This window comes from Cornus florida, unplaced genomic scaffold (assembly GCF_030987335.1).
Source record: "Cornus florida cultivar Cherokee Brave unplaced genomic scaffold, ASM3098733v1 CherokeeBrave_3.0.0_Hap2_Chr09, whole genome shotgun sequence".
Lineage (NCBI taxonomy): Eukaryota > Viridiplantae > Streptophyta > Magnoliopsida > Cornales > Cornaceae > Cornus > Cornus florida.
The window spans coordinates 38,284,537-38,296,223 of NW_026775579.1; the positions used below are offsets into that span (position 1 = coordinate 38,284,537).

General features: G+C 35.1%; 1 protein-coding gene and 1 long non-coding RNA gene across 2 annotated transcripts; both read right to left on the reverse strand.

Annotated features, from left to right (window-relative positions):
• Window positions 1–430: 430 nt before the first annotated feature.
• Window positions 431–6,597, reverse strand: LOC132273693 (uncharacterized). The gene is made up of 5 exons (XR_009470226.1): window positions 5,276–6,597; window positions 5,099–5,188; window positions 4,390–4,547; window positions 3,168–3,252; window positions 431–1,235 (listed from the first exon to the last, which is right to left on the reverse strand). It is a non-coding gene; the product is annotated as an uncharacterized LOC132273693 (long non-coding RNA).
• Window positions 6,598–6,703: 106 nt separating this feature from the next.
• Window positions 6,704–8,533, reverse strand: LOC132272504 (uncharacterized). Its single transcript, XM_059773639.1, has 4 exons — window positions 8,422–8,533; window positions 8,187–8,270; window positions 6,979–7,088; window positions 6,704–6,709 (listed from the first exon to the last, which is right to left on the reverse strand). The coding sequence occupies exons 1-4, from the start codon at window positions 8,531–8,533 to the stop codon at window positions 6,704–6,706; spliced, it is 312 nt and encodes a 103-aa protein (XP_059629622.1).
• Window positions 8,534–11,687: the final 3,154 nt, after the last annotated feature.

An 11,687-nucleotide genomic window follows, 5' to 3' on the forward strand; every position in this document is an offset into this window, starting at 1 on the left:
AAAAAAAAAAAAAGCAAGACCATGTGCAACACCCCAAATAATTGAAGGATTAATAAAGGCTAGTCTCTCAAGTGGTCCTTGGTGAGTGGGAAAATACAGAAACGAAAAGAAAAAGGCAAGACCAAGTATTAAAAGATAGGGATGACAAGTAGGTCCTTGATGAGTTTGTAAAAACAAAAAAAAATAGAAACGAAAAGTGTGATAACCCTATGGGTGGGTGTGCCATGGGCGGGTGCGAGATACTGTCAAGCTACCACACTGGCAAACTACGGGTGCATAATCCCACATCACCTGGAGAATGATAAGGTGAAGTGCTTATATGTAGGTGTGTCATTTCAATTGGTATGAGACATTTTGTGATAAAGCCCAAGAACAAAACCGTGCGCGCTCAAACTCAAAGCAGATAATATCATACCATGTGGTGGAGTAGGTCGTTACAAAAAGAAAATGAGGTGAATTCCGCATGTAACACTCACAGACCTCATAACCAATTGTGCAACGTCATGGACAAGATCGTGCATTCTGCAACTTAGTATATTGTCCCAAAATAAATAGAAATAAAATAAAAATCTCCTACAACTTCCCCGTGTTGAACTCCATCTACTTACCGACCAGCAAAAGCTAGTGGAGAGATTCAATACCGAAGAGGTGCAATATCCTGCAAGGAGAGATTGGACTGAAGATCTTGAAACTCCATTAACCCCCTTCCCATCTCTGTTGGCATAGATGAAACGGTGATGCATGCATTATCAAAACTACCAAATAGATTTTTATGCTTGAACATACAGAAAAATGCCCTTAGAATTCGAGTAATAGGCGATTGCAAAATGTATCATTCGGGGAATGTGAGCAGTCCATGCTCTAAACAGAGGTCTGTAGTTTGACGATACCATCATGTAACCATCCAGCTACATGACATCGATGCAGAAAGAAAATAAAGAAGACAGCTCTAGTGTGGAAGGTTTTTAATCAACTATCCATGCATGTAACTGGCAAAAGATCTGCGGATTTTAATGGTGATGAAACTACCAATTGGAATTGGAATATAATTGTCAGCTTAAGCAGAAAAAGGATCAGTTTCCTCGTAGACATTACAAATCAGAAGGCTAAATCTTGAAATTGCTTTGAGGTTGACTCAATCCCCGAGAATCTTCCGTTTTTTGGATGTGTTCATGTATGGTCTAATGACCCATTCAGTTTGAGCTTCACCTTGATCCATTGTTCCTAGCTTTAATCTGAAACATCAGAAGAAGCGAAAACAAGAAAATCAACCCACGATGGTCAAACAAAGAAATACACTACAATGAGGGCATGAATAAAGCAAACAAATCTTGGAGGCAGAATACTAAACCAAGAACCAAGAACGTAGAGTTTTCCATGAAGCATAACAAAATGCAAATCAACATAAATAATCTCAGAAGACGAAAACGATCAGAAGAGACTAGATGCTATCAACATCATCTTTAATTACACCTTAAATTCCTTGTCAAGAAACAAACTGGTTCAAAATTGATTTTGCTTTAAAAGAGCATGAATACAGGACTTCATTCCGTGAATGAAGAAGAATCACCCATCTTTTTATCCAGGAAATGAATTTATATCTACAGCAACAGTACGACAGAAACACAATCCAAGACCAAGAATCACTCAAAAGACAATCAAGACTCCAGCAAATCTCATGTTTGGATCAACATTTCAGTATTTAAAAAAAACTTTGGTTCTTCGAAACTCAGGAGAGAAACTTTGCAAGGTAACTTGAGAAATATGTTAGGATCCACATTACAATATGACATTGCATACCTTTTTTTTTTTTTTTTGATAAGTCAATATGACATTGCAACCTTCACATAAACTCATCCAAGAATCATTAGCTAACTAACAAGAAGTGATTTTAGCAAGATAATTAATGATCAGTCGGTACAAAGGGCTAGTTCCAAATCCAACTCCTCATGAAAACACCTGTGGATTGTCCAGGTAAATATCTCTTGCATATTGAAATCCAAAGACCATGTCTTCTTTGTTTTGGATGCAACATACACTTGCGTTTCTTTCTGGGTAGAGGTGACAAATCTTGTCACTACCTGCCAATATGACTCAAAGCAAACATGAAGTTGGCAGGTGTGGGTCGACTTTAAGCATGTCAACCTGTTCATCTGTTAAACTAAACAGGTTGTGTTCGTGTTTAGGGACTCCATCTCTTTAACTAAATGTATCTAGTCAGCATGAATATATTCATCACTTGTCTAAACTTTTATAAGTAATTATATTTAAATTAAACAGGCATATTTGTCAACCATAATAACCCTAGACATAAATGTTCACTCCAAATTCAAATATTTCATCTAATATTTTGGGTTTTTTATTCATCTTTGATATTTTCATTTTATTAATTAATAAAAAATATTAACTAGGTTATTATACAAGCCGTGTCATGTTACACGTTACATAATTATAATTTTTTTAATTAAATATGTCACTGGAGTCATGGCAGTTCGTGTTCAACTAAAGACATCTGGACATTAATAATAAACAGGTTGTGTTAGGGTTGACATATATACCTGAATGTCCTCATCTCAACACAACCATTTAACACGAATTGCCACCCAATTTATGAGCAAACACACTATATCACACCAAAGAGGCATATTTCTAAAGGATACTCTCCCTAAAAAATTTTGTGTGATTTCTTTTATATAAATAATTTAAGTGTGATTTCTTAGTAAAGAATATTAAATCCCACCCAGTTTTTTGCCGGTAGATCTTTTATGCAACAGCATCAATTAACTGAACAAAAACAACAACAAAAAAATGTGTAGGATAATGGTTATGATTATGGTTTGAGGGATATTCCTTTATAGTAAATATAAGATATGAATTTGCCACCAACAAGAATTCTGCATATTTTTTCTTTTAGGACTGGAGACCAGATGATGGCTGTTAGGGGTGTCAAGCATTTAAGCATATAGAAGGTAATAAAAAACCAGACAATTTTTGCCATTTCTAGATTAAAGAACATAGCCCGGCAATTAGCAGGAAAGTACAACAATGCCAAAAGCAATAGATCTAACAAATTGGGTTGTGAGGTGACTTGAATTCATGTAGCCGACCCCAAGTAGTTGGGAAAAGGCTTTAATTGTCGTTGCAGTTTTGAATTGAAAGGAAAATACCTGGTACAACCGCAATTCAAACCGAGGACCAATCTCCTTCAGCTCATTCAATTTAGGACCTCCGCGTTTCTCATAAATATGATGCCTGCATGTTTAGAAAAAGGAGAAAAGAAATTGAAACAGAATACCATACAAAAGCTACACTGTTCATTTCATTGAGGATATTACTTTCATGATTGTTCAATCAATATCATCCATTGATGGAACAGAAAAAATAATTGGATTCCTATGAACCGTGATGAACGATAGAGGGAAGTTCTGAAGCTATTTTAGCAACTTTTTTTCTGACAATTATGGCAGACAATAAAACAGTAGATAGAGTAACCACTGGCACTGCTTTAGATAGCAATGTTGTTAAGCCTGCCGGAAAACTAAATGGTGGTGAGACTGCTGCCTCTTTCGTATGACAATTATAGCAGACAATAAAACAGTAGATAGAGTAACCACTGGCACTGCTTTAGATGACAATGCTGTTAAGCCTTCAGGAAAACTAAATGGTGCTCAGACTGCTCTACAAGGCCTGGATTCAGTTTACTTAATAAATTGATGAGCTTGAGTGAGCCCACACTGGGGCTCAACTTAAGTTGAGTATGAACAGATTGGTTTATTTGCAGCATCGCACACCTCACCAAGACGTTGCTAGAGTGTGTCATTACTCAGCGTGGTTAGACAGACTAATCAGCACTGAGGTAATTAAAAGTCCAAAATTCTACAATTTTTTTCCTTTCAGTTTTGGTCCAACGCATGGCTACACAAACCGGGTAGCCCTCCCTTATCATAAAGCCTCAAAACCTGATGAAGGGGGATTTGAAACCAAGTCTTTGATACAACTACCTAGAAACTTTACTACATCTTTCACCTTAAAACAATTTAAGTAACTCCAAAACTGGATACTAAATTTATATCAAAATCCCTTCACAACTCCATGTAAAATGATTTCATCCGTGTTAAAAAAAAGTAAGGAACTTGAAGATTAATGACTTTGTAGTCCTCAAGAAACTACAGAGTTCACATATATATCGAGTATATAACATCAAAGTTGTTCAGATCCATGATAGCGAACATGCATATAGGATATCCAAGAGGATAATGGTGGTTAAGTATGAAAAGTTTCATCTTGAAAGATACACGGAATAATAGCAATAGACACATCTGATAAATTAAAACTATACTAGTTAAGCATCCAACATGCATATATCAGAATATGCAGCAAGGAACCAACCTGAAGGAAATATAGTCAGACTGATTAGCAAAAGTGATACACGTTTTGTATCAGGCTTGGGCACTGGAAATAAATGCTTTAAAATGGTTGTTGTCCTTTCACCAAGCTATCAGCAGTCAACGGATCCAAAAGTATTACGAAAGCACAAAACATTACCCCTAATAGATAAATCAACCCCACAACATAAAACAAATTGGTTAGTAGTGCCAAATTGATAGCAGCATGAACTTATCTACAGTGCTATAAGAATGAACCCAAAAAAAAAAATCACAAATTAGGGAGGAAAGGGGAGAGAGAGAGAGAGACTATTAGCACTACAGAAAGTAACACTAACAGAGTAAGAAATCCTATTGTATTTCAAATTTTACAAATTTTCAAATGGTTACTTATTTACGAATATTCAAGTCATTTTTAGATAGGTTCAATATGAAAACAGTGAAATAGATTTTCTTCTAATCTGAAAACCTATTAATGTGCTAAACTATTAATGTGCCATTTTGTTATATATCCAATGGCATAAATACAGAAAGTCCTATCTTTGCAAACATAGAATCGTGGCCTAAAGCATATGCATGGTTGAACTGCATCCATAACTCATAAGTAAGATAAATTTTTCTTGACAATACAAAAGCACCTGGGATTATGTCTAGACTATGAATTAAAATTTTCTAATTGTAAGATGGATATCTGAACACTTGGATGTTTGTACCTTGGTTGAGAAGTTGTTAAGAATCAAATGTGGGTAAGCCTCAGGCATTGTTTCAATGGCTTTTTTGTCCTTAATATCATGTCTTGTAACCTACAGGCAAGTAATAGATAAGAGATAAAAGCCAAAAACCAATAGGCCCAAAATAATTTCCAAAGGACATTAGAGTGGAAAACCTACTTAACACATTGAGTAATCCGAAGTAGGCAGTTGGACCAAAAGGTAAATGGCTAATAATTATACCATCTGGCAAACCACGATGCTCATGAACCAACACAACATCCGTAAAATCATGTGCACGGCATGTTTCAATAATTTTAGAAATAACCTGCAAAGGTATGTAGAAATGCCATTACATAATATTTGTTTGAAAACCTTCCAAGCTTTACCCCAATTAAGATAACAATAAAATGTATTTTTGGTTTATGTATCATACACAAGGACATACTAAAAAGATATACACAACATGGAAAATCACACGGCAAGGACATGTCAGCAAAAGGTATATTTATCTATAATATCTACAACAACAATTACTTGTAACAGATCTAATATTTTCATAGAAACATGAAATATGTAACTTCCTCATCATCATCATCCTCGCCTTAATTCCATTGTATGAATTATGTAACTTATGAATCATATTAAGAAAAACTTTGTGAAAAAATAATCAAAGTCAATTAGCTATGTCTTATAGACATGATGTAGCAGTGACAGACAAATGTGTGTATATGTATATTCTACGTTTATATATCCATATGCATGTTCATATGTGCAGGCATACTTATGAGGACTCGTCTCTCTATTCGCATGGTGATACATTTAACAACACATTTCTATATTTGAGTTTTTATTTTTATATATGGTCAAACATTTTAGAAATATTAGATACATATTTGATTTTCTTTTTCTTAAATTACTCTCTGCAGTATGCTAAAATGAAGGCATACCAAACATCCAACATTCATTGATCACTTATTTATCGGTGTCAAAATATATTGGCCAAATGTCCAAAATTTTACTTTTAAATGACATACAAGGTCAAGATGTGTCAAACAGGTTCCATGAATGCCCGAGATTCTGAGAAGTATTGATATTGCAAGCACGTCCAACATGGACACATTTCCTCACAAATGTCCATGCTTCTTAACATTATGGAACCATGCACTTAACTGGTTGCTCTTTAGTTGAATTTATTTTCTTTTTCTTGTTCGCAAAATAAATATAATTCATTAAAAGAGCCATCTATAGAAATCTATATGCAAAGCAAAAAAAAAGAAGATAAACACCTATACTCTCAAGTCTCCTTGAAACTTGAAAGACAGATTTATAGGAAAAAGAAAAGCCACCTGAAAGGCAACAGGTAGTGGGAACCAACAAATGTCTTTTACTGAATTCATTATGGTAGCAAAGAAATAGTTCAAAATTTAAATGGGAGTAACATAAATTTGAAATTACACTGATTTCTAGAAAAAATCAAACTTCTAGAGTAAAACTCTCATTAATAAATAAGAAACAGACTAACATTATAAAAATAATAATAATTATTACTATTAATATTTATTATGAAAATTTATTATCAACCTCATGCAATGTGTCAGCAGGAAATTACACCTGCACATAAGAAAATCAAAAGTAAAAGTAAAATGAATCAACACAACAAACTAATCTGACCACCACGATTCATTCGTTGTGTATTAGGAAACACGATCTTTAATTCCTGCCAAAAAAAATTGAATAAATTAGAATGGATGTCCCAGGCTAACTAAATACATATGAACCTGAAAAATCAATAAACCAAGGTAATGACCAAAAAAAACAAATAAATGAAAGCCCAGGTTAGAATTGAGAAAACTAAAATTTCAGTGAACTCATGCACCAACCTTTACGAACTGTGTAAGAGGAGCACTTGGATTGCGGGATGTGGTTAGCAAAATTTTAGGATCTTGTTCTGATGCATTTGCATATTCATCATCAATGTGTGTCCTTGGAACTACAATTAAGATATCAAATGAAACAATACATTAGTTTCATGAACAGAAAAATTATTGTGAAGCATACAGAGAAAAGTAAGATAAGATATTAGAAAAATTAAACCACTAACAGAACTATTATCTAATAAACAATGCAAATAGTGATATAAATCAAACTGGAATCAGTTTTTGACACATGAACAAATATTCAACATCCATACATCTGACCTTAAATTATGCACAAGAACATGGATTCTTCACCATAGAAATCCTATGGTACGAGTAGACCAAGCAAGTGAAGTATGTGTGCATGTGCGTGTGCGTGTGCGTGTGTAGTTCACACAGAGTCTCAAATGCTCATACTTTATCAGGTAACATAAAAAGGACCAAAATGCATACAATCAGTGTAACAGAATAAAAGAAGTTCAGATGAAGTTCTTGAAGTTTTCTCAACTCTCTCTGATGTGTGTGTCCGTGTAGATGTAAGAGAATAACTTGGAAAAATTAATAAAATAAAAAATAAAAAAGGACTTTGTTTTATTTTGGTCCAAAATATTGAAAAGTCTAAAATAAAGCCTATTTCCTTTTTATATCTACATTTTTGCTTCAACAAATGAGAACAATTTCAAACTAACAAAAAGGGCTAGCTCAATGCACGAGGCTCTCGCCATTGCAGGTTCTGTGGAGGGTCAAATGTAAGCAGCCTTACCTCCGCATGGAGAAGCTGTTTTCAGTGTCGAACCCAAGACCACCATGTCACAATGGAGCAACCTCATGGTCCTTACCGTTGCGCCAAGGCCCACCCTCAATTTCAAACCAACACCCCCAAACAAAGTTCAATTTTCACAATTTAATAAGAGAAGTGACCTCAAAGGGAAGAGAGAAAGAGAGGAGGAAGAAGAAGAAGAAGATTGATGCTTAAGTTACATTGATTGGTGCTATTAGGCAGAGGATTCTGTTCTATTGGGTCCATAAAGATTCAATGTTTTTTTATTTTCATTTACTTCCTCAGCAACCCAACAAAATCATTGAAACTCACCCCAGGGCAATGCAACTTTCATATTGATTAAATGAATCCAATACCCACACACATACACATGAGAAAGAGAAGATTATACCAGCTGTTTGTTCGTCTTTGAGATCAATTTCTTGGCGAAGGGCTGCCTCTTCATTCCTGAGCTCGGTAGGGATTGGTTTCCCCTCTGAAAAATAATAACCAAAATTACAAAATGTTCATATCATAAACATAAAGACAATGACATAAATATATGAAGCTATCGAATATACATATATTCATATTTCAAAGCAAATTCTGAATGAATCGTTTATTCACTGATAATAAAAATAAAATACCTTCTAAGGCTTCTTTTATCTTCCTCTTCTTCTCAAATAGCAAACGCTCCTTTCCCTCCAAACTCTTTCTGTAGAGATACTCTCTCCTCAGCCTAACGTTCCTTCGCAACATAGCTTTGACACAAACCCTAGTTTAGTCCCTCTGTATATGTGTGTGATTGTGTGTGCGTGAGAGAGATGCAGATATAGGTACAGCGGAAGAAGAGGGGAAGGGTTTTAGGTTAACGAATAAAGAATAGTTTGGCTATGGGACATGGAAGGATATTACTACTAACTGAAATTCTTTACTAAGTGAGATTCTTTAAGGACAGTTTTATCTTTAAAATTTTATTTTTTAAAATATAATATACTTATAGTGACATATCACCATGCTTAAGTTTTGAACTTGAGTAAATAAAAATTTTTGGAATCTCCAAAAAGGGAAGGTTATATGTATTGGACCTCTAAAATAACGTGCAAATACTTTATTGGTGTTAAAAAAAAAATTCCGGACATATTTTTAAATTGAGCAAATAATAATATTTTTTTAATTTAAAGATTTAAATACTTAAAATGTCCTTAAAACAAAATACTCTTTAAATAAATAAAGTTTTATAAATTTTAATTTACATTTTTATTAAAGGTATTTTGGAGTTTTAGAAAAAACATTGATCAAAATTGACAAACAGAGACAATTTCTTACCAATTTCAAATATTAAAGATTTATATGCACATACTCGAGCTCTTGAGAGGATATCACAAAGATCTTTGCTCTCCGCGGGTTCTCTGTGGGAGAATTATGTGACTATTTCAAGAATGTTAAAGGATTGAGACAGGGGACCCCATATCCCCCCTATGGATGCCCTTGATACCTTCAGCTCTTTTTCTGACCCTACCCCAAAACCATCTAAGAGCCTCTTGCTGTTTAATGAAGTTCCTAATACCACTAAAGAAACCATTTGTAACCTATTCCACTACCAATGTGGAACCCTCCCCATCAAGTACCTTGGACTTTAACTTGTCTCATCAAATTGGTATGGTTTAGTGATGTAATTCCTAAACATAGCTTTTGTTTTTGGATTGCTATACAAGAGAAGTTATTCACACAAGACAAGCCAACAAATCTATACACAATGCAACCCAATGTGTGTGCTCTATGTCAAAATGCAGCAGAATCACATGAGCATATTTTCCACCAGTTTGTATACTCAAAAAGTGTGTGGAATGGGATACAAAATAAGTGTGGGTTCTATACTAGCCTCAATTCATAGAATTAAGGACTTTCTTGTATGGGTATCATCAAATTGGAAAAGTAAATTGAAGAAAAGTAGAATCCAAACCTGGAAGCTCACTTTTGCAAGCTATGTGTACCACATTTGGAAGGAGAGAAATTATAGAATGTTTCGAAATCAATCTGGTCCTCCTATCCAAACCTTGAATACCATTATTGAATCGGTGTGAACAGGGTTGTTCTCAATCAACCAGGGCAAATGTTCGCTTGCAAGATCAAATGATAAAATAAAGCAAGTAAATGAAAAAACACATCAAATTTGTACGTTAAAAAAACCTACAAAAACATTTACAATCTTTTTTGATTTCTAAGGACTTAGAAGCTTTGGAGGACTTTTTGGTTCCTTTTTTCTTTTTCCCCTAAGATCCAGATCAAAGGGAAAATCAAAAAAACGTCAATCCGATACAATTCTTGACGAATCTTTCATTAGCATGACCACACTGGATATCCCCTCTAGAGTCAAAGATGGAGCCGAACGAAAAGATTGTAAATGTTATATTTGCAATGAAGCTGGTCATTATGTCCAGGTAGGAACTGTAGAAAAATCGTATTTATACGAGGAAGTATAAACAGAAGGCTTTAATGAGACGATAGACAAAATTAGTACGAAAACCAATGTTATCGGGTTTCTGGGATGAACCGACACTCTTCTCTACTCGACTGCAAACTATCCAGCACACGATAAAAAGAGCAATTGCAGTATAGAGCAAAACAATTCATCATATTGATTAAAATTTATCTTGACTATGACCAAGTCTTATGCCTAGACCTATGAAGCACGGACACCCCTCCCAATGTCGAACATGTGTCCGATACGGACACGGTGTCCGACACTTCTATGAAATTTTCAGAAATTATTTTTTATTGGACACGTGGGGGACATGTACCCAGGGGTGGAGGGAAGGGGGGCTGGGGGTGGCCATGGCCCCCCTAATTTTTTGGAATTTTTTATTTTAGAATAGGTAAAAATAAAAATAGTGTAACATGCATGGTATAAAATCTAGGGATAATTATAAATAAAATAAAAAATGGAGTTTTGTAGGTAAAAGGCCAAAAAGATAGAGTCAAACTTTAGTTTTCCACATAAATGGAGTTTTATGAAAGGCTGACATGGATATGGAAATTTATTACGAAATGACCTAATTGCCCTTTCTCTCTCTTCATGCTTTCCAATTGCCCTTTCTCTCTCTTCATATCTCTTTGTGATTGCCTGCTCTTTTGGGGTTGTTACGCCGAATTCCCCCATCAACACCGGCGGCAAGAAGGTCATGCGACCACACCCATTGTCGCCATCTCAAGTTTCCATTTTCAAAATTCAAGTACCAATTACAAGTAGTACTAACTCATCAATTGTCCCACCACACCCACCACACCACCGGATGTGTAAATGGATAAACCTTCAGAATTCCCAGAGCCTGAGATAGAGATTGATCAAAGCATAGAGTCGAACTTCAATACTATCATGAAACATGAACATCAACTCAGACCCCTCTGCAATGTGCATAAATGCACGCCCCTCTCTCTATATATATACATATGTGTGTATGTGTGTGTATATATATATATATAAAAAGAGAGAGAGGCATATAAAAATTTAGTTAGAAGATGAGCTTGACTCAGTTCATCTTTGCCGGTTCGTATTCGGCCATTCAATCCGCTTCATCGCCAGTTCAAAGCTCGCCGTCGTAGTTATGAGTCCATATTCACCGCTATGTCGCAATTATAAGCCTATCTTCACCGCTATTGAAGAGAAAGAAAAGGCAGTTGCCTCCAATTGTAGCTTAAGGAGGATTGCAAATTCTTCTACAGCTTATTTTGCCTCCAGTTGAAGCTTAAGAAGGATTGCAAATTCTTCTCTGCAAAAGTAGAAATTTGTTCCCATCATAAGTGCAAAAGAAATCTTATCCTCGCCAAACATACTCCTGAACTCTGAAATAACATTAAAATTTAGGGCTTTGGCCCTGCACCTTCCAAGCATCTATTGGCAAATTATGCC